The sequence below is a fragment of the Dama dama genome, chromosome 20 (genome assembly GCF_033118175.1).
Source record: "Dama dama isolate Ldn47 chromosome 20, ASM3311817v1, whole genome shotgun sequence".
NCBI classification, from domain to species: domain Eukaryota; kingdom Metazoa; phylum Chordata; class Mammalia; order Artiodactyla; family Cervidae; genus Dama; species Dama dama.
The window spans coordinates 50,722,863-50,746,519 of record NC_083700.1 but is presented as its reverse complement, the minus strand read 5'-3'; the positions used below and the strand labels follow the sequence as shown (position 1 = coordinate 50,746,519).

Here is a 23,657-nt window from a genome sequence, read left to right as displayed (position 1 = left end):
CACAAACAGGATTTAGATATAAAGTTTAAACTCACAATAACCCAGCCCTTTAAGCAAACCAGTGTGTAATATATCACTACTAAGTGAGCTACAAAGAACTTGTTTCTTTTGAATTAGAAATATCAATGGAAAGCATCCCTGCTTCCTTATTAATAGGTAATCCCAAAGCATTAAATGCAAACATTATCAGGACATAAACCATCTGTTAGGAAAAAAAACATTTTATTTTATTTGGCTATCGTGGTCTTCTATAACAAAGTTTTTATCTCAGTTTTCTAGATAATAGTTCTGAAATAGAAAGTTCATAATAATACACTTCTTCATGGTATGTTCTTCTTTCAGAAATCCTTAACAGTAATAGCCTCACATGCCTCTTGGTTTTTCAAATTTTAAGACTTTAGATTTGTGCCTTTGATAAAATTAAATTTATGTAAATTATCATTAAGTATTATATTTTTGTAAATGTAATTCCCTTACCCCAAAGACCACCTTAACTATGCAAGGGTTCTTAAAAACCCTAAATTCAGTTCTCATTCTGGATTATATCTTATTTTTACCCTTGCATTAGCAGTTCAGCCTTGCACAAGTTTCTTAACTTCATTGTGCATTTTTTTGGTCCTGTTAGTAATAAGAGGGGGACTAAATCCTGGTTAAATTAACTTGGCAGTGTGAATTCAACTACGACATCTTGTAAGTAAGAAACTGTTTTAATGCAGTATGTCAAAGGCTACTGAAGGAGACAGTGAAGATGATTATTTTAGCAAAGGAACCAGTGTAACTGTGCTGACAGTCATGGTGACACTGTCCAAGTGTTGCTGCTTTGTTTGGTATTTAGTCCTTAAGCTTGGCAAGAAATACATTAATACTGCTAGCCATTCCTTCTGTGGAAAGATTACAGAGTGCTCATTTAAGTAAATGGGATGAACACCCCCAAGATTCTTTTAGTCTCTTTCTACTGTAGACCTTGCTGACATTATATTGCTCTCCACATCAAAGATGAGGAAGCTGCTCTGGATGCCAAAGGGAACAGTGAAGTGATTTAGTACCTCAGCATTATACTAAAGGTGGTGAAGAGCAAAGTAGAAAGTGTAAGTTGATTTTTTAAATTTCAAATTGTTTCCGATTGTTTGTTCGGATCATATTTACGGATGTTTTTTAAAGTAATTCTAGAATAATGCCGTTTTTTTTTTTCCTTTCATTGATGAAAAGATCCCAACCATTCATTGATAGAACTTCTTCGAACTAGGTATGGTAGAGTAATTTGTGTTTCAACTCAGATAGTACCATCTGATTGTTAGCTAAAGGATTGATAAGCTACCTTGCCTGTTGCCCTGAATTTTAATCTAAAGAGTTTGTTAGGACCTTTTTTTTTTTTTTCATGTTTTTAATATCATGCCATAAAAACCAGCATAAGAAGAGCCCACATTATACCAGGAATGATGAGACTCACACTTCGCTACTGCATCAGAACTGTGAATCTATGTAGAGGCTGGCATCTACACAATAATGGAAATGTTTTCAAATATTAGAAATATGACTGTAAAATGTTTATTGAGCAGCTGCTATCAGTAAGATTGTGGGGAATACTGAGATTAAACAAAGACAAAGACCCTGCCCTCCAAGACTACTGAGGAAAGGGGGAGAACTGTATGTTCACAGGTAACTACAAGCAAGAAAGAAACACAGACTGTCGTGGGACTTCAAAGAAGCAAAATAGCTCTATTAGGAAGATCAAAAAAGATTTCACAGAAGTGGGAATTGTGATGGGCCCCAAAAAGAGAAAGGGTTTAAAGAAATAGAAATGAAAGGTTGAAAGCATTCTAGGAAGTACCTGTATAATGAAAAAAGCAAAGAGATGAGATGTAGTGACGAGTAAAGATAACTGGAACTGGAAAGAGTGGTTGGAAAGTTAGGTGTATTGTAGAGTTAGAGCCTTTAACGGCAAGGAAACTTATTTTAGTGGACAGTGAAAGTCACTGAAGTTTTGAGCAGAGAGTACTATCCTGAAGCCAGTGCTTTAGGAAGATCAGTCTTAACTGGAGTCACATCTGATCCTATCTTCCACTTTACACCGTCCTTCCAAGGCTTCCACTTGCTCTTACTGTGGCCCTGTGTGGTTCAGCCTTAGCTTACACCACCCTACCTTGTTCTCATTCCTACCACTCCAGCCCTTCTCATCATCTTTTTCTCTCACCATAGGACCCAGATTGTTCCCTTTATCCAGAATGTTCTTCCCACTCCTATTCCTTTGGTTAATTCCCTCTCATCTCTCAGAACTTGAGGAAGTGTTCCTTTCTCAAAAAACATTTCCTGGACTTCCCTGACTAGATCAAAACATTTTATAATAGGCCATAACACCATGTACTTATCTTTCCTAGCACTTACCCTGTTTTCAGTTTTATATTGAATTGTATGATTACTTGATTAATATCTGTCTCACTCAACTTGAAGATTTTAGGACTTCCCTGGCAGTCCAGTATTAAGACTCCCCACTTCCAATGCAGGGGATGTGTGAGTTAGATCCCTGGTCAGGGAACTGAGATCCTACATGCTGCATGCACAGCCAAAAGAAAAACTTGAAGATTTTAGGGGCAGGTTCTATGTCTGATTTTATGCAGCATTATATACCCTGCACTTTAGCATCACAGATTTAAAATAAATAGCTAACAGTGAACGAAAGAATGAATTATTAGGAAGCAATCATTTCTGACTTTTGGTTGACTCTTTCCTTCCTGCCTCCCAAGTGCTTCCCTTCTGCCTACAACTGCTTATTCATTTTTTAAAGTTTAAAAAACAGAAAGGAAAAAATACCTATCCTTTCTCCATAACCTTGCTGAGCTTCCCAGACTATCATCCTTCCACTTGCCGAACTTCTTGAAGGAGCTAGTCTGCTGTCAGTGATTGCAGTGCTTTTCATTGATCCCTTGCATTCTGGTTCTTGCCCACAGCATTTATGAAATTGATTTTCTCAAGTCCTCCACTAGTAACAGCCTAGTTAACCAAAGAACACTGAGTGAGTGAAATAAAATGATTACAATGAAAATGAAATGAGACACACAGATGATGAGAGACATTACAGCTCCAGATACAAAGTTTAGCAGTGGAGATAAGGGGGGGACAAACATGATTTCACAAAATTAAGACAGATAACTGGGAAAATGCTGATTCTTCTAGAAAAGAGAGTATGAGGAACTAATTGAAGGAGTTACTAGATTTGATTTAACCTGTTCTCCAAGCACTGAGACTGTTCCTATTCAGGCATATTTAAGGTGGTAGTTATTGTCCAGTTGTTAAGTCATGTCCAACTCCTTGCAACCCCATGGACTGCAGCATGGCAGGTTTCCCTGTCCTTCACTATCTCTTGGAGTTTTCTCAAACTCAGGTCCATTGAGTTGGTGATACCATCCAAACATCCCATCCTCTGTTGCTCCCTTCTTCTCCTGCCTTTAATCTTCCCCCACATCAGGGTCTTTTCCAGTGAGTCGGCTTTCCACATCAGGTGGCCAAAGTATTGGAGCCTCAGCATCAGTCCTTGCAGTGAATATTCAGGGTTGATTTCCTTCAGGATTGACTGGTTTGATCTTCTTGCAGTCCAAGGGACTCTTGAAAGGCTTCTCCAGCACCAGAATGTGAAAGCATCAATTCTTTGGCACTCAGCCTTCTTTATGGCCCAACTCTCACGTCCATACATGACTACTGGAAAAACCATAGCTTTGACTATACAGACCTTTGTTGACAAAATGATATCTCTGCTTTTTAATATACTGTCTAGGTTTGTAAAAAATGAAGCAGGGCAAAGACTAACAGAGTTATGCCAAGAGAACACACTGGTCATAGCAAACACCCTCTTCCAGCAACACAAGAGATGACTCTATGTAAAGCAATTATCCTTCAATTAAAAAATAAATTTAAAATTAAAAAAAAAAATGACTCTACTCATGGACATCACCAGACAGTCAATACCAAAATCAGACTGATTATGTACTTTGCAGATAGAGAAGCTCTATACAGTCTGCTGACTATGGCTCAGATCATGAGTTCCTTATTGCAAAATTCAGGCTTAAATTGAGGAAAGTAGGGAAAATCACTAGACCATTCAGGTATGACCTAAATCAAATCCCTTACAATTGATTATACAGTGGAGGTGACAAGTAGATTCAAGGGACTAGATCTGGTAGACAGAGTGCCTGAAGAACTGTGAACAGAGGTTCATAACACTGTGCAGGAGACAGTGACCAAAGCCGTCCCCAAGAAAAAGAAATGCAAAAAGGCGAAATGGTTGTCTGAGGAGGCCTTACAAATAGCTGTGAAAAGAAGAGAAGCTAGAGGCAAAGGAGAAAGGGAAAGATACACCTCCCAACTGAATGCAGAGTTCCGGAGAATAGCAAGGAGAGATAAGAAAGTCTTCTTAAGTGAACAGTGCAAAGAAATAGAGGGAAAACACTAGAATGGGAAAGACTAGAGATCTGTTTGAGAAAATTGGAGATACCAAGCGAACATATCATGAAAGATGGGCATAATAAAGGACAGAACTGGCAAGGACCTGACAGAAGCAGAAAAGATTAAAAAGAGGTGGCAAGAATACACAGGAGAACTGTACAAAAAAGGTCTTAATGATCTGGGTAACTATGATGGTAATGGTCACTCACCTAGAGCCAGACATCCTAGAGTGTGAAGTCAAGTGGGCCTTAGGAAGCATTACTACAAACAAAGCTAGTGAAGGTGATAGAATTCCAAGCTGAGCTGTTTCAGGTCCTAAAAGATGATGCTGTTAACAGTGATGTGTTCAATATGCCAGCAAATTTGGAAAACTCAGCAGTGGCCACAGGATTGGAAAAGGTCAGTTTTCATTCCATTCCCAAAGAAAGGCAATGCCAAAGAATGTTCAAACTACCGCACAGTTACACCCATTTCACATGCCAGCAAGGTTATGCTTGAAATCCTTCAAACTAGGCTTCAGCAGTGAACTGAGAACTTCGATCTTCAAGCTGGATTTAGAAAGATCAAAGGAACCAGAGACCAAATTGCCAACATCTGTTGGATCACAGAAAAAGCAAGGGAATTCCAGAAAAAAATCTACTTCGGCTTTGTTGACTACACTAAATAAAGTCTTTGACTGTGTAGATCACAACAAACTGGAAAATTAAAGAGACAGGAATACCAGACCACCTTATCTGCTTCCTGATAAATGTGTATGCAAGTAAGAAGCAACAGTTAGAACCAGACATAGAACAACGGACTGGTTCAAACCTGGGAAAGGAGTACGTAAAGGCTGTATGCTGTCACCCTGCTTACCAACTTCTATGCAGAGTACATCATGCAAAATGCCAGGCTGAATGAATCACAAGCTGGAATCAAGATTGCTGGGATAAATGTCAACAACCTCAGATACGCAAATGATACCATTCCAATGGCAGAAAATGAAGAGGAACTAAAGAGCCTCTTGATGAGGGCCAAAGAGGAGAGTGAAAAAGCTGGCTTAAAACTCAACATTCGAAAAACAGAGATCCTGGCATCTGGTCCCATCACTTCATGGCAAATAGATGGTGGGGAATGAAAACAGTGACACTTTATCTTCTTGGGCTCCAAAATCACTGCAGACGGTGACTGCAGCTGCAAAAATAAAAAGGCACTTGCTCCTTGGAAGAAAAGCCATGACAAACCTAGACAATGTATTAAAAAGATTTAGGGTTAAGGCAATTGAAAAGGTGGAATAGAAGCTACCAAGTGGTAAGCAAAATCATAGTCATTGAGATGAATGAGAGTATTAAATGCAGTGAAACAGAGCTGCCTCTATGCCAAGGCTGCCTGAGCAATACAGAAGAAAGCAGAAAGGGGGAAGAACAAATAATTTTTTGAACACCATCTGTGTGTAATTATGCTAGATTCTTTACATTATTTCATTTGATCCTCACTACTCAGTGAGGTCAGTGGTGGTGTCCCACTTCCAGAGAAAAGAAAGAGACTAGGAAGACAAGCACTTTGTCCAAGGTCACATCTGGGACTTGGATTTCAAAATGTGTGCACTTTCCACTGCCCAGTGTTCCTTAGGAAGAGAACATGGACAAGGAATCCAAAGCGGGTTTGATGTTCAAGAAAGAGGTGGTAGCTACCTTCCTGAAAAATCAAGCAGTTATCCTTTGCTGAACAAAGACAAGGACTGAATAAACACTATGTTTTGGTCAGTTGTGATTGTGGGTGACCTTCCAGGAAGCAGTTTACATAGAATGATGATTGAAACCCGGATTGCAAGGGCTGCACTAGTAGACAGTTGTAAAGATACTAGACACAGCAGACGTTGACTACTTCATATGGTTGGCATAAGAGAAAAGGAGAGAGGGATTATAATCCAGTTCAGTCACTCAGTCATGTCCAACTCTTTGCAACCCCATGAATCGCAGCTCGCCACGCCTCCCTGTCCGTCACCAACTCCCAGAGTTTACTCAAACTCATGTCCATCGAGTCGGTGATGCCATCCACCCATCTCATCCTCTGTCGTCCCCTTCTCCTCCTGCCCTCAATCCCTCCCAGCATCAGGGTCTTTTCCAGTGAGTCAACTCTTCGCATGAGGTGGCCAAAGTATTGCAGTTTCAGCTTCAGCATCAGTCCTTCCATTGAACACCCAGAACTGATCTCCTTTAGGATGGACTGGTTGGATCTCCTTGCAGTCCAAGGGACTCTCAAGAGTCTTCTCCAACACCACAGTTCAAAAGCATCAATTCTTCGGTGCTCAGCTTTCTTCGCATTCCAACTCTCACATCCATACATGACCACTGGAAAAACCACAGCCTTGACTAGACCGACCTTTGTTGGCAAAGTAATGTCTCTGCTTTTTAATATGCTATCTAAGTTGGTCACAACTTTCCTTCCAAGGAGTAAGCGTCTTAATTTCATGGCCGCAGTCACCATCTGCAGTGATTTTGGAGCCCAGAAAAATAAAGTCTGACACTGTTTCTACTATTTCCCCATCTATTTCCCATGAAGTGATGGGACCAGATGCCATGATCTTAGTTTTCTGAATGTTGAACTTTAAGCCAAGTTTTTCACTCTCCTCTTTCACTTTCATCAAGAGGCTTTTTTAGTTTTCTTCTTCGCTTTCTGCCATAAGGGTGGTGTCGTCTGCATATCCAGTAGAATATGGTAAATCTTCAGAACACTTTTCAGAATAATGGAGGCTTGAGCATTTGGCAACAAAGGAGGAGATGTCAGACAGGCAGGATTTGGAATATTGAAAAAACAGTGTAACTGATGAAGAATTCTTACACTGATGAAGTAATAGGCAAATATTACTTCACCTAGAAAAAGTAATAGGCAAATATGCCTTTGATGACATTCCCAGTTTTTTCATCTTTCCTGCTTTTCTCCACATGTTTCTCCTTGCCTTGAATGTCAGTGTTGTTTGGTAACATTTTGACTCTTGTACTTAATTTCATAAGTGAATGAATCAAATCTTGTATATTGCCTCTTCCAAAAACCCATCTTATTATCATTTCATTACTTGTTCTAGTTTATTCTTATCCCCCTCCTCTACAGGTTAGTGATATGCTTTAGGAAAATTAACTTAGGGCAGCATTTCTAAGTTTGATCTATACAGCCACTGTGTTTAATCTGGCGTCTAACTTTCTTTTTTCTTTCATATTTTGTGCTTTTTACCTTCTCTGCCTTCTTTTATAATCCACAAGTCAGTCTTAGGAACATACACACATACTTCACCAAAAAATACACACATACACAGTTTCTCCATAGGAGTAAGAGACTTTCCCGTCATCCAGAAGTTGTGTTTGGACAACGTATAAACAACACTAAACCAGTAAAGATGACTACAGTAAGTGAGGCAGATTTGAAACTGTTTTCTTACCAAAACAATCTCCATGCAACCAAGCACATTATCTGGATTACTTTTGTCTCCCTAGGGCCAAGCACTCAGTCTAGCACTTAGTAAACACTGAGTTAGTATTTGTGGAATAAGTCAGATGAATGAATGGACAGGGAAAACTTGATTAAATTGTTGATATTATGAACTTCAAAACAGAATGGGTAGCACTGGTAATATTGCACAGGAAAAAATGAAAATAGTTGCTTACTGTCATGAGTTAAAAGAAAGACTGTAACCTTTGTCTTGGTAATGATTCATATCTTCCAGGATGAATATTGTCTGATAAGGATGTAAATAGCCTAAAAACAGTTGCTACTTTTAACCAAACCTAGCATAGCTTTTTTGCAAATAGATATTTATAAAACCTTTTAAAAATTAATGAAAAACAAAACTAGACATCTGACTCGGAGATTATCTTTTAACTCATACTAACTTATAAAGTTAGTGAGCATTTTAATTTTTAATGTCTTTGATTTAAATACTTTATACTTCAAATATTGCTTTTCTCTGATTTTGATGGACTTATTCTTTCATGTTCTATGGACTGATAAATAGAAGAATTGGTTATAGAGCAATTAATCACCAAGTATGTAGATACAACACTAAATCTTTTATTTCTCTGATGCCTCACAGACACATTTCTGGAGACTTCTTCAAATGTTTTACATGTTGGTATTTGTTCGTTGAATTGGAAGCATTTATCAAATATTAATGGATCTTAATGGAAAAATTCACTCTAGAGGCAGACTCTTCTTTAACTAGTCTTACTGAATATGTTTTTATTAACTAGTCTTGCAAACTTGCATGAAAATTAGAAGGGGAAAAAATTTCATTCCCAGGTATATTGAGTGCTTCTTAAATTCAAGAAACCTAATTGCCTGGGGTGTTTTTTCTCTGTTGTCTTTAAACACTTCCGTTTAGATTGTGTATTATAGAGACTTAACACCTTTTTAATATTCTTCCTGCCTCTGACTTTTCTCATTCTGATAGTTCTAGTTAACAGTAGCAGTAAAGTCATATGATTCTTGCAGGCAAAATTAAAATGCTTCTGATTTATTTCTAGTTTAAATATTGATATTTTTGCAAAGTTTTAGAACAGATTATAAAGGCCAGAAGGTAAGAGGCGGATTACTATTTTCTAGTTCTCACTATTGCTATTTGTGTAGTCCCATTTTCAGGGAGCAGTGTGAGTTTCTCTTTGTCATGCTGGTACAGCTCGGGTATCAGTTCAGTTCACTCTCTCAGTTGTGTCTGACTCTTTGCGACCCCATGGACTGTAGCATGCCAGGCTTCCCTGTTCATCAGCAACTCCTGGAGCTTGCTGAAATTCATGTCCATCAAGTCAGTAATGCCATCCAACCATCTCATCCTCTGTCGTCCCCTTCTCCTCCTGCCTTCAGTCTTTTCCAGAGTCATTTCTTCACATCAGGTAGCCAAAGTATTTGAGCTTCAGCATCAGTCCTTCCAATGACTCAGTACTGATTTCCTTTAGGATTGACTGGTTTGATCTCCTTGCAGTCCAAGAGACTCTCAACAGTCTTCTCGAGCACCACAGTTCAAAAGCATCAAATTCTTCGGCGCTCAGCTTTCTTTATGGTCCAACTCTCACATCCACACATGACTACTGGAAAAACCATAGCTTTCGAGATCAGACGAGATCGGGTGCGTTCAGGGTGGTATGGACATAGACGAAAAACCATAGCTTTGACTAGACAGACCTTTGTTGGCAAAGTAATGTCTGTTTTTTAAGCTCAGGTATATTCTGCCTTAAAAGGCAAGACATATCAAAATACATAAAGCTTAATACTGAAAATTACATTGGAGCAAAAGTACTCAGGAAACCGCTACAAACTGCTTGAACACCCATAATTTCTGTGGAGGTGAAATCACGTTATAGTAACGGAATTGTACAATTTTATTTACTGATTTTCTTTCTAATGAGTTTTTCAGTTCTCCATGTTATGATGCTGTTTGCCACATGGAGGTTTTCCATTACAATGCATGACAAATCAACTACACTGCAAAAATGTTTCATAAGAATAAAGCAGCTGCCACATATTCCTGTGGTTTCAGTGCAGAGAAGTATGTTGCTCATCCAAAACACTAGCTCATACAACTTTCACATACTCCGAAATTCCTCAAACTGCCTAAAACTAAATGCCACTAACCCTCTACAGCTCACATTATTGATTGAGAGATACATTAAAACATTGAAAGTAGAAATAAAGTTATGTATTCTTTCCCCAAAGGGAAAGAAATACACATTTGAAAAGAAAAAAACTGTGTAATTTTGAAGAATCTTATGAAACTCAGTATCCCAGGTTAACAAGAGGAAGTGGAGTTAGCAAATGTACATTTCTCTTTTAAGAAAATTGATAAGAGTAGGAAAGAAATTGAAAAGTTACAGTCTGTTTTGCATAAAATACTTAAGTATGTTTGTAGGGTACAGAGAAGAATTTTAATAAGAATTTGAAGCTGAGGGCAGAGTTGGGGGGTAGACATAATGGTGGAACAGGGTCCCAGAAGAAACACAAAGAAGTGAAAGTGTTAGTTGCTCAGTTGTGTCTGACTTTTTGTGACCCCATGAATTGTATCCCACCAGGCTGCTCTGTCCATGGAATTCTGCAGACAAGAATACTGGAGTGGTAGCCATTCCTTTCTCCAGGGGATCTTCCCGACTCAGGGATTGAACCCCGGTCTTCTGCATTGCAGGCAGATTCTTTACCTTCTGAGCCACCAAGGAAGCTCATACAATAGAGTGCACTGTCCCTTCAGTTGTGTCCAAGTCTTTGCAACCCTATGGACTGTAGTCCACCAGGCTTCTCTGTCCATGGGATTCTCCAGGCAGGAATACTGGAGTGGGTTGCTATGCCCTCCTCCAGGGAATCTTCCTGACCCAGGAAACGAACCCATGTCTCTCATGTCTCCTGCATTGGCAGGTGCTGGGAAGCCCATAATCAAAGAAGTGAGATCATGGTCAAATACAGAGACACATTATCTTCTGAGGCCGGAAGAAAATAAGTGAAGAATAAATCCCGTGGGCAGAGGAGCCTGGTGGGCTGCAGTCCATGGGGTCACAAAAGAGTTGGACAGGACTTAGTGACTAAATAAGTGTGGCTATAGGTAAGTTTGTAAGTAGAAGGGAGATTTTAAAATCATGCCTGACAATTTCATTTTCTAATAAAGTTGATGTTTTCAATGAATATGATATTGGGTTCTGAAACTAAAGAGATGATGGTTGAGTAGGGTGTGAAAGAAAGTGGTTACAGTCATTGAGAGTACAGAAAAGAACCTAACCAAGTGCCAGAGAAAACTGACAAGTAACCCAGATGAGGCCAGAGATCATGGATTTGTAATGGTATCAATTTTTGAAGTTCCCTTCTTCCTCCCACACTCCTACCCTCCAGTACTTTTCAGCCATCCTGTTGTAGGTGTGGAGAAAGCAAGTATGTAGCACTGATCTCAGATTGTAGTTTTGATGAATAGGAAAGTTAAGACAAGGATGCAAGAGATTCTGAAGTGTGCTGGTGAAAGGTTAGTTCAAGAAATCAGGAAAATATAATTGGTAGCCAGTAAAGGAGACATCTTAGGAATATAATTGGTTGTCCTAATGAAATGTTTCTTTTGTCCTTCCCTGAAAGTTGTATCTTCAGTTCTGACATCTCTTCTAGGTTGCAAACCAAAATTTTATTTGGGGGAAGGGAGATCTCCATTTGGATATCACTAAAGCAATTCACTCTCTCAAATCTGAGATTTAGGTGATCTCTTCCTAATTACCCAGAATTGAAGTCTGAAGTTGGCTTTGATGCTTCTCTTGCCCTTACCTCCCATATCTAATCAATTGCTAAATACTTCATTTGTAATTTCTCTTACCCAGTTGTTTTTCTCCCTTCCCATTGCTACCAACCCACATCAGGCTTTCATTACTTGCCTAGACTGCTGCAATCATAACCTTCTTAAACAGGTCTCTGGCCAAGTGTCTCTTCCCTCAAACTAGCCCATCCTTTCTCCAGCTACAAAAGTAACTCACTAAAGCTTAATTCTGATCAGGGCAGGCCTTTGTTCAGAAACCTAGTGACACCCCCATTTCCTATCATGTGATTTTGCTTGAAATTCAAAGCCCTCCTAATACAGCCCCAACCTGCTTACCCAACTTATTTCTCTTTTGTGTCCTTGTGTTCTCTGTTCGCTTGTATCACTGTGGACTGTGCTTAAAATGCCTTTCCTTTTCATGTTTGCCTGTCCTAGCCTTCAAGACCCACTTCTAATGTCACTGCCTCCTTAGAAGTCTTTCTTAACCCCCCAGAGGTACAAATAATATCTTCCTTTTACAAATTCCTATAGGTGAGACCCTTCTTTTGGACTGTATTATCTTCTACTTTGGTAGAGGTATCTATATAAAAATCTCATTTTCTTTGCTATTCGGTTTCTTCCAGCAGTGTGGATAACAAGTATAACAAATGATCAGAACTGCACAGATTATGTCAATTCTGAAATTCAACATTGGTTCTAAACACTGGTTGTCCATTAGAATCACATAGAAAGTGTTTAAAAATTACTAATATTGGGGAATTCCCTGACGGTAAAGTGGCTAGGACCCCACACTTTCGCTACTGTGGGTGTAGGTTTAATCCCTGCTTGGGGAACTAATGTCCTGCAAGCCTCATGGCATAGCCAAAAAAATAAAAATTACTTTGTGTATATATATACATACACACACACACATACACATCTGTATATGTATAGAAAGAAAGAAGTCGCTCAGTCCTGTCTGACTGTTTGCTACCCTGTGGACTGGAGCCTGCCAGGCTCCTTCATCCATGGGATTCTCCACGCAAGAGTACTGGAGTGGGTTGCCATTTCCTCCTTCAGTGGATCATCCCGACCCAGGGATCAAACCCGGGTCTCCCACATTGCAGGCAGACTCTATCATCTGAGCCACCAGGGAATCCGTGTGTGTGTGTGTGTGTGTATATATATAAAATGTATAATACCTGATTCAAAGATTTTAACTGAATGGTCTAAGATGGAGCCTGGACATATATTTTTAAGTTCCCCAAGTGGTTGTAATATGTGCAGACAAAATTGACAACCACTGTCCTTGATTCTAGTGCAGTTATTAGTGTGCTAGATAAAGATACGCTAAATCAGTTAATTTAGCTGTATCTGCCAGGACTTGGTTGCTTAGAGGCATTTCCTAGGTTTCTTCTAAAGTCTGCAGTAGTTAATGATGTTGGAAGATGCTTTTTGGCTATTACAGAAAGGATGAATTAATTAGAAAAAAATAGAATTGTTTTCATTAGCATGTTTTACTTTGTAATGACAGATTTCAAAAATTATTTGAAGAGCATTGACAAGTGGGCCTTTGAAATCATAAAGTCTACTCAGTTCTTAAAATGAATCAGACATGTGAGCTTGTGTGCTATGGTGGTTAGAAGTGTAGACCTGTGGGTACTTCTGGGGCTTATTTGCTCATCTCTTAATAACTACGTGACCTTAAGAAAGTCACTTGAGCCTCACTTTGGAGTTAACACTTGGTGTAACTTCACAGAAAGGTGGAAAATCAACAAGTTAGTTTCATAAAGAAAAGTTTCTTTTTACAAACTTGGAAATCACTGTAGCTGCTTATGTTTGACTCAGTGGCTGAGATCCTGCCACAAAAGGAATGGCTGGGGAAGAAATTGGCATTCTTCAAGGCAAACTAATTCACTTCCTCTAATTTACAAAGCCACCCATTTTAAAGTATCTGAATTTTAAACTGAGCTCTGGCCTCTTGTCATTTGTTTCCTTGTCAAACAAGAGTAAAACCATGTTTGAAAGTGAAAGAAAGTGAAGTCGCTTAATTGTGTCTGACTCTTCGCAACTCCATGGACTGTAGCCCACCAGGCTTCTCCATCCATGGGGTTTTCCAGGCAAGAATACTGGAGTGGGTTGCCATTTCCTTCTCCTGGGGATCTTCCCCACCCAGGGCTTCAACCCAGGTCTCCGGTATTGCAGGCAGATGCTTTACCCTCTGAGCCATCAGGGAAGCTCTGGATGTTGTTTTTAAGTAAACAGTAAACATGGTTTCCTTAAAAACAACATACAGAGCAGCTACTTAAAAACAACGTCCAGAGCAACTTAGGGAAGTGCCATGAAGGAGTTAATACCTCTGCACATGGCCCACTACATGTTATTTTATGGAAAAAGAAAAGCTCTTCCAAAGGCTGACTTTTTTTGTTCTTTCCCTGTGCCCCTGGGGCCACTGTGTTACTTCAAGGAGGAGGCTAGGAGTCACAGATTAGATAAATGTTTTTAGAGAAATCACTGACATATATAGTTGAATAATCATCTACCTTCTCCCCAGTAAGAAACACTCAGGGTAGAGAAAGAGTTATGTTAAATATGAGCCCAGAACATACAGATGATATCCTTTTTGGAAGTTTATACTAAAAAAATTTTCTTTAATATCTGAGAGGGATGTTTTGTAAAATGCCTTGGGTTTGTGTGAGGCCTCAAATTTCTGAAAATAGATGACATTTTGACCCATTGGGTTACTTACTGGTCACAGCTCTCCTTTGTTTCAGTTTTGAGTGTGTGTTTTCACAGAGGTCATCCTTTTATCATTTAGCACTTGTTCATGTAGAGAAGGAGGGAGAATCCCAACTCATTTTCTTAAAGAAGACATAGTAAGGGTAAAGCGACAACGGTTGCTGCAGTGCAGGAAGGAGTACCCAGACTTGATAGATCGCAAGACACCTCTGTGATAAAAGGTGTCCACGCTCAGCACTGTTCTCAACCAGTGTGACCCTGGATGAATCCCTTACCCTGCCCACCTCAGTTGTCAAAAGGAAACTAGCTGGATAGGTCACATTTGAAGAAACTAAGTGGAATAGCCTCTTCAAAGAAGACTGTGCAGTTAGACCTCATGTTTCGGATTTCTCACTTACTCAGGCCAGTATTAATAAAGATGCCTCATCTGTCCCAAAAGACGTTTGGCTTTGTTTGATTCTAAGCCCCTGAAATGTCAGGAACTGTAGTGTCTATTCTGTTTTCATTGGTAAAGTAACAGGCATAGTGCTGTGCGTGTAAATATTGAAGGTACTTCCTTTTAACAGAAGTATTCCTCTTACCTTCTCCTTCCCAGCCCTAACTTCTGAAGGATGAGAGAGTGTCAAAAAATTTCTTTTAAGCCCAGCATTATCTTTTGGCAGTCCCTGCATATTCATCACCTTTATGTGTGGTAATCAGCAGAACAGGTTTCCCTACTGCAACAGAACTCTTTATGAACCTAGTAATTTCTCAAATCTGATAATACAGAAAAGTGTGGCTTTTCACTTCCTGTCCCTTCCTCCAACCCCAAACCATAGAGAAGCACGCTTTCTGGTGACATTTATTCACATAGACATTCTCACAGCATTTTTTTCACTTAAGATTATACTGAATATGAAGAGTGTTGTTCAGTGTCATTTTACAGCAGCCTACCAGCTTGATTCTGCAAGTTTAGGAAACTCTTAAGAGTTACTGCTTCTTAGTGTTGATGGTCAGGTTAAGGGATGTCTGTGCCGTTTCATTGAAGATAAGTGCCTGATGTGATCTTCACACATATCACCCAGATTATTCAGGAAAGGATCGATCAGACCAGGCTGCGATTTCTGGTGTTGCAAGAGCTGCATTGTATGCTCCCCAGTGGAAATGTGCAGTAAGCAAAGCAATACAGCCACATTGGGAAAGCCATTTAAAATTCCAAGTTGATTACTGGTTTTTAATGCACTACAGGAGATGGATAACCTTGAGTCCCATCAGTTGTTTACCTCCACTTGTTCAGTAAACTACAACTTTAATTCTTCATATAGCTTTTTCTGTTGATACGAAACAAACCAGTGACTCACAGTCATAGATAACTTTCTTCTGAGGCTTAAGCAAGAGTTTGTATAGCTCTAAATCCGTGGATATAAGGATTTATAGAAAGGCCACTTTTAATTAAGAATCTCTTGTTTCAGTTGTCAAACTTTGAAACTCTTCCCAATTCTGTGTACAATAATTCCTGTTAACCAGATGTTGTTTGATAGCTCAGTAATAACAAATAGAGGGTACCTGTCCTAGCCTGACTTCAGACGCTCCTTTTGATGCATAGCATATGTGGAGCAGTCAGCTAAATAAAGGTCTTATCAATAAGATGCAGTTTGACACTTTGGTTTTTTTTATTCTGTTGTCATGCCGTTGACCATATGGTAAAGAACTAGTTATAGAAGGCTGCCTTTCTTTTCAGGATAGAGATTTGAATCAGTGGAGTTCTCATGAGGCTTGTTTGTGATTTATACATTTGCAGATTACATCGTTTTTGTCAAATTATATTCTCCAACATAAAGACTATTTGTGGTAAACTATCCTTTTTGTGTCACCTTTAGAGGTTTTTATTCATCTTTAAAAATACCCAAAGGAAATAAATGGAAACATAAAAATCTTTTGTTTTTACTCACTGCCAGTCACATTTTCTATTGATTAAAGGCATTTCCTACATAAAGCACACTGTTAAATACCAACTATGCTATATTACTATTTTATTTAAGTAGAGTAGTTATTTGGGCCCAGTTATTGTTTCCTTTGATATTCACTATTAGAAGTTGTTGGACTGGAACAGAGGTTTGAGTCCCTTTAAATATATAATAGGGTGGGAGTTCTTTAATTAAAAGGTTAAACAGGTGATTAGCATATACATCTGTATATGCATTTAAAGTACTGAAAGGAACCTGGGGACTCAATTTAACAAAAAAGGGAGAGGATTGATAAGATTCTGAGGTTTTACTTCAAAGATAACTTAGATGTGAAAGATTTTACATCATGATATCTTTCTCTGAAGATGTTTTTTTGTTGTGAAGTAATGAATTTGAACAGTATATTCTGGGGCATTGAATTTTCGGAAAAATGAGAAGCTAGAATTATGGATATAGGGAAGAACACCAGTCTGAATAAGGAGCAGTTAGATGGCGTCTATTAGGAAATAATAAAAAGACTTGGAATTAATTGAGAACCATTTTCAAGAATATGAAGGAATAACTCTTTAAGTGCTGCCTCTCCCTCGCACACACACACACACCCTACCACCTCCATATTCTTCGAGGGCCATTTACATTATATGTAAGAAACAATGTCCAGATTTAAAGCCTATTAACCATTGCAACATGCTACACACACAGAGGAAAAGAATCTCCCTCCTTCAAGGTCATGGAGGTAGTTTATTAACTATCTTGTGTAAAGGGTCCAAATCACTACCTTAAGAAATGATCTTGAGTCTGCTTTCTTAGATCTTTTACCTTAATGGCAGGAGACTGAAAGGGAGTATAGCTTTGCAGCTACACTCCGTTACTGTGATTGACCTAAAAAGAGTGAGGACACACCCCATTCAAGAACAGTAACCAACCAGAAATACACAGAAATAATGACCTGTATTAGTTGGACTGTAGAAATTCTAAAGTGCTCTTCCTTTTGGCCAAGTGTCATTTTCATATTTAACCTGTGAAGCTAAAGTACTTTTGCTCCAGAGGAAGGCACCAGGCAACCACTTGAGGAACAGCCCCTTGCTCCACAGTTTCCTCTACAGGACTGGAGCGAATTAAAGCTACAGACCAAGCCTGCTCAGTGGCTCTCAGTCCTACTCACCCTTGGCCAACACTGAGTTTCAGGACAAATGGAAGTGAGGAGGAGAAATGGAGAAACAAGTGGTAGATCTTGATTTAATGCTTGGCCTACCTAATGAATTTGAAGCTCATCTCACCTCACTGATAGATTTTCTGAAATATTCTAGCAAGAAGATAATACTATGTGGAGGCAGGAGGAGGCATCAAGAAAATGTTTCCTCCCTTCCTTCCTCTAAAACTGAAAGGAGAAGAATATTTTGAAGAAAAAAAATATTTCAGTAAACACAACAAATTCGTGACCTCTTAAGCCATTTCTTCTCGTTAAACAAGTAATCAGTGATCACCTACAGTGTGCCAGACACAAAGTGAATGCAGTAAATACACAAGTCACTACCCTCGTGACATTCACCTTCTTTTGGATGAGAGATAGACAGTAAACAAGCAAACAACAGAACTAGAAAATAGTAAGGACTGTGAAGACAAAGTAAGTAGGTAGAGAAGGTAAAAGAGACGATGGGTTTCAGATAGAAAAGGTGACATTTAAACAAAACTGCATTACATGAAGGAGTCCACCATGTAGATATTTGAGGAAAGAGCACTCCCTAGAAAGAACACAGCCAGCTCTTAAGTGAGGACAAACCAAACCTTGGCGTAATTGAGGCAATTTTGCTCAGCTTGGCTCGAGTGAAGTAAATCAGGGAAAGTTCTCTCTCCAGCTGGTAGATTTTTATGAGATATTTTTGGTTTCGTTAAGCATCTTCCATACTTCAGTGGTCCAGGGTGCAGAAGATCTTTCACAGACCAGATCTTAAATATCCTACAGCCAAATGATTGCTTTGGATTTCTCATCTTGTGTTAGTTGCTCCCATCATCAGACTTACAGCATATAAAGCACTGTATTAGTGACTGAGTTATTCACTTTAAATTAAAATTGGTGCATATTAATCTTCTAGTCTAAGAGTGTGCAAACTTTCTGTGACGGGCCAGATTATATCTTCATCTTTGCTGGCCCTACAGTCCCAGCTACTCAGCTCTGCTGTTGGAACACAAAAGCAGCTACAGAATACATAAATAAATGGGCATGACTGTTTTTCAGTTTTATTTACAAAAGTAACAAGCAGCAGGCCAGATTTGGCCCACAGACCATCGTTTGTCCAGGACCGCGTGGCTCACTGGTAAAAGAACCCACCTGCCAAAGCAGGAGTTGCAGGAGACCCTGGTTAGATCCGGAAGATCCCCTGGAGAAGGGAATGGCAGTCCACTCCAGTGTTCTTGCCTGGAGAGCCCCATGGACAAAGAGCTTGGCAGCCTATAGTGCACAGGGTCACAAAGAGTCACTCACAACTAAGCACGCACACATACCCATGCATCTTGTAGTACCCTGACAAGTGCTAGTATGGCATAGCAGCAGTTTCAGTTCTGTAATCATCCACCAAATTATGTATTACTGTTAAGGGAACAAGCCTGTGGGGAATACAAAGATGGATGAATAAATATCCAAGTTTTCCACCTTTCTGCTTGATGAGAAAAAAATATACAACTATATATTTTCATATTATTTGAAATATTTATAAGAATATCCATGTGATAGAAATGAAAAATAAAAGGTCCAAAGAAATTTGGTTTCTCCTATGAGTACTTATCAAAGAAAGTGACTTAATCAGATCCATGAAAGAGGATTGTGGTGGCAGTGTGGAGACTGGAATGGAGTGGGAGACCACTTAGGAGGCTGAGGTGGTAGTCCCAGGAGGAGATGATTCATCTGAATTAGACAATGAGAATGGGGGAAATGAAATGGATTCAAGAAGCACATCAGAGGAGAATCGGGAGGCCTTGGTAATTGATTGAACAAAGAACATTAAGGGTTAAGAGTTAAAAGATGACTGAGATTTCTAATACCAGAAGGTTTTGATGAAAATGAGAAGTCAGAATTTCAGGTTTGAACAGAATGTATTTGAGGTACCTTTTAGACATCCAAAGTGTAAAAAAATCCCAAGAGAGAAGATAAGAGATTTGAATCACTGGTAATCAGAGCCACAAGATAGGATTTAATGCAGAAGAGGGTCAATGTGAAACCTTAGGTAAGACCAGTCATTATTAATGGGCTGGTTAAAAAAAAAAGAATGCCAGCAAGAGAGATCATAAAAGTTCAGGAGTAGGAGGAGAACTGAGATAAGAGTGCCTGAAAAGTCAAAGAAGGAGAATTCTAGAAAAGGAGGAAGTGAATGAGGACATCAAATACTGCAGTCAACTGGAAAAAGAACTAAGGAGAGGCTGTCAGATGTGGCAATGAAGAGACAATGTAAAGAATAGTTCCAGTAATAAGTCTTTGTTCATTTGTCCTTGGACCTGGTTCTAAGCACACATAGACTGTGTTGCTTAGTGCTCTGTGCTTTCCAAAGCCGCCTTCCATGGTCACTGCTAACAAAAGCAGATTCTGCACAGAACCCTGTCTCCAAGCTCAATGCAGTGCTCCTCTACATCAGACAGGTCCACCCACCCATTCAGCCAATAGTACCTATCATTAAGGTGGTGTGTACCCTAAAAATAATCCTTGCTTTGTCAGTGGCAAAAGCATCGTTGTCAATGGCAACAGCCAACTCTTATCATTGACCAAAACCATAAAGTCTGATAAAAGGTTATGATCTTGTCTCAGATTCATCTCTGCAGACAGGCACAGAGGCCCCTCACTGCAGCGATGACATGGACATGGAAATCCAGCAGATATCCAGTGAGCAGTCAGTCTGGAGGAGTGCCAGTTGCTTGCTATTAAGTAATAAAACATACTAAAGTAGACAAGTCAAGGAATCTGGAAAACAAAGGTTATATATAGTTCTTATTCAACTTTAAATGTAAATAACTTTGGAGATAGAAGCAAATCATAATTCTTTTGAATGAATTATTAATAAAATTACCAGTCTTCAGGGTTTAGCATCTTCCCTGACATATTATTATGACTTTATAGCTTGTCAAAACCATTCTTTTTTTTTTTTTTTTTTTTTGTATTTGTGAGCCTGGTTTTTATGGAAAGAAAAACAATTTTTACATGACTCCCCAAAAGTAATCCACTGGGTTACTAATGTTTAGAGGTACACAGGCACTATTAGAGTATTTATTTCTTTATACTTCAGCTTATTCCAAAAAGGATTTAAGTCAAAAATTTTAGAAAGGTAATATATATTTCTTACTACATTCTGTGTTAGGGACTTGGGGGTAGGGAAGAAATCTTTTCAGATAAAGATTAAAAGGACAAGGGAATAAATAAAGGAAATCTCATTGGCTCACTTTCCAGGAGTAAAATTATGCAACAACACTTAAGGCTCAAGTGTTAAGAGAAGTCAGGAAATCCTGGCTCTAGATGCCTAAGGATTGCTATCTGTTTGATGACTTGCTGCAGAAATCCCCAGACCCCAAAACTGCTATTACTGTCTCCTAACAGACACCAGACCTTGTTTGATTTCTTCATTAGCATTTCCTTCTGCTGCTAGCTACTTTGTTGTCCTTCTAGTTCTCTAAAGCAGTTAAAACATTCTGTTTCTTCTGCATGTTCACTGAGGGCACAGTAGTGAAGGGCATAAGTGAAGATTATATAGTATTCTGTAGCCTACAAAGAATGAAAGCTTGCGTATTAGCCAGGAGCATGGGCATTTTGAGATACAGTGCCTGGGTTTCAAAGCCGTGACATGACACTTTCTACCTTTGTGACTTTGGGGAAGGTGCTTACATTTTTTTGTGCCTTTATTTCCTTACTCATAAAGTGGGAACAGTATATATTCTTCAGCGTCATTGTGCAGTTTAAAAGAGATAATTCATACTTAGAACAAGTACACACTAAATCTCCTAGGTAGCACATGATAAATGTTATTATCATTATCATAATTGATTTTTTAACAGCCTATTTATAGTATCCTTTTGCAATAATAACTTTTAAGGAAGTTAAGTACTATTAGCCCCATTTTATAGATACACCCTAGGGCTTTGATACTCATCTTGTGAGAAAACATAACAGACTGCTGCTCAGAGCCATGTTTTTGAGGAGTCTCAAAACAGATCCACACTCATTAAGAAAAGAATGACTGGTTGCTTAGCTGTGTGTGGCATGGCCTCAGGAGCAAGGTTGCATTGTTGGAAAAGTTTCTCAATAACCCTGGTTTTTCTTTATGAACAAAACTTTTAGGTAAATTTGAATATATCAGAGAAGGGAATGGCAACCCACTGTAGTATTCTTGCCTGGAGAATCCCATGGACGGAGGAGCCTGGTGGGCTGCAGTCCATGGGGTTGGAATGAGTTGGACATGACTGAGCAACTTAGCATGCATGCACGGACATATCTTATAATTATTTATATAATAATGTTAACGTTATAAGTTTGTTAGAGAAGTGTTACTATTCCCAAAATATTTTCTAACTAGGGTGATTGATAGAACAGTTCTCTTACAAACTCTTTCTCTATAACACTTATTGTTTTCTGTTTTCATATGGGCACACAGGTTGAAAAATCTAGTAGTCAACCTTTATTTCTAATTTGAGGAAGTTTTAAAACATATTAATGGCACTTTGAGAAGTAATTGAGGAAACTTTGTTTTCATATATGAACCAAACTATATGTTTTCATATAGTCTTGAAAATCAGAGACATTGTTTTGGATATGTCATTACCATTTTTGAAACACACAAAAGCTAGGTTTCTGTGAAGCTGACATCTGATCTTACTGCCCTGACTTCTTGTTTTTAGCCAATGTCATCCCATCCCCAGCACCTTTGGTCTTACTGTGGAGAAGCAGCACCTTGATATTTTAAATATTGGCATCACCTAAGTATGAGAAAAGCCAAAAGAGTTGACTTCTAGGTTCTACTTTCTCCACAGGAAAAGCTGGCCACAACTGCCTATAAGTTCACCCAAGTGCCCAGCTTCAACTTGGCATTAGAATGCTTGGATAGAGGGATTTCCAAGTATGAACTGCCTTTGGGGAATACCTGCAGACAAGGCTCATGAAATACGAGAACCTAGTACTCCATCCACTAGCTATAAATAAATAGAGGAGAGATGGGTAAGGAAATCAGTGGTTTTCTTGGGTAGCACTCTGGATTTCACTGGACAGAGTCACCCCATCTCCAGTTCTTGCTAAAATACCTTCAGGAATATAGAGAATCTACTCAGAGTCTAGGGCATCTTTGGACAATTCTGACAATTTTTTCCTTTTGTTTCTGCTTGAAATACTAAGCAAGGAAGAAATCTGACTCAGAAAATAACATTTCTCATTCCCACACTCACTACTGTGGAACTCCTCTGCTCTGATTTCTTGAGCTATATTGATTGAAATCAGAGTTATTTTATTTATATTTGATGTGACCACTGGCAATGGCCAAGGTTAAGTCAGCATCTGTAAGAGCGTTGTGTGAGAAGTGTAGACTGGGTGAAAAATAATTTTTTTTCAAAAAGCTTTCTAGAATGTACTTGGAAAAAGGCTCTGTGAAGCATGCTCATGCTCTCTGGAGAAAAAAATTTATGAAAAGGAATGGTTTGTAGTCTTTGTGATTAGATATTCTTCATTTTTAAAAAAATCATGTTTGCTAATCACATTCATGAAAATTACTTCTCTGACTGTTATATATGTAATCAGTATTTAGGGATAGTTACTGGAAATGGTTAAAGAAAGCTTTGTTTTCCTTCTGAAGTTTTGTACTAGTACCTTGTAAGATGCAATTCATCTGTTCAGTATTACAAAAATAAAAATGTTTAAATAAATTAAAATGTTAGGGTTTCATCCAAAGGCAGTCTTTTTTGTTTATTGTCTGTTTTTCAAGTGATATAACCTAAACAGTTGATACAAATTATGTTTTTTAAAGCAATTCTCAGCTCTAAGCTTCTCTACCCAACCTCCTTTTCTCATGTGGAAAGACTTCATTAATGTTCTTTTCTGAGCAGAGTTTTGGTAGCTTTTGCTGACATAATGACTGACATGTTTTAGATTAAGACTTTTAAGCTTCTTTCCTTATGTAACAGTAGGTTTGGTCTTTCAGTTTTTTTCATGAGATTTCTCTTCAGCTTTAGTAGAAGATCCTCTCTCTGTGGATTTTTACTAAATCAGAGAGACTTCATTATTCTCAGAAAAATCCCTTCTGCCATGTTAAAGACTGGAGCCCCTTAGTCCTTCCAAT

General features: G+C 38.7%; 1 protein-coding gene across 5 annotated transcripts in view; it reads left to right on the top strand.

Annotated features, from left to right (window-relative positions):
* The window catches only part of RPAP2 (RNA polymerase II associated protein 2), a 100,240-nt gene that overhangs the window by 56,601 nt on the left and 19,982 nt on the right, over positions 1-23,657 (top strand). Inside the window, exon 12 of one of the 5 annotated variants that reach the window (XM_061121384.1) lies at positions 20,153-20,213. The exons of the other annotated variants lie outside the window; for them this stretch is intronic. Within the exon in view, the coding sequence (XP_060977367.1) occupies positions 20,153-20,198 (46 nt within the window). The 3' untranslated portion in view covers positions 20,199-20,213. Of the gene's footprint in view, positions 1-20,152; positions 20,214-23,657 lie in introns of those variants that run through there. 5 annotated transcript variants of the gene reach the window in all.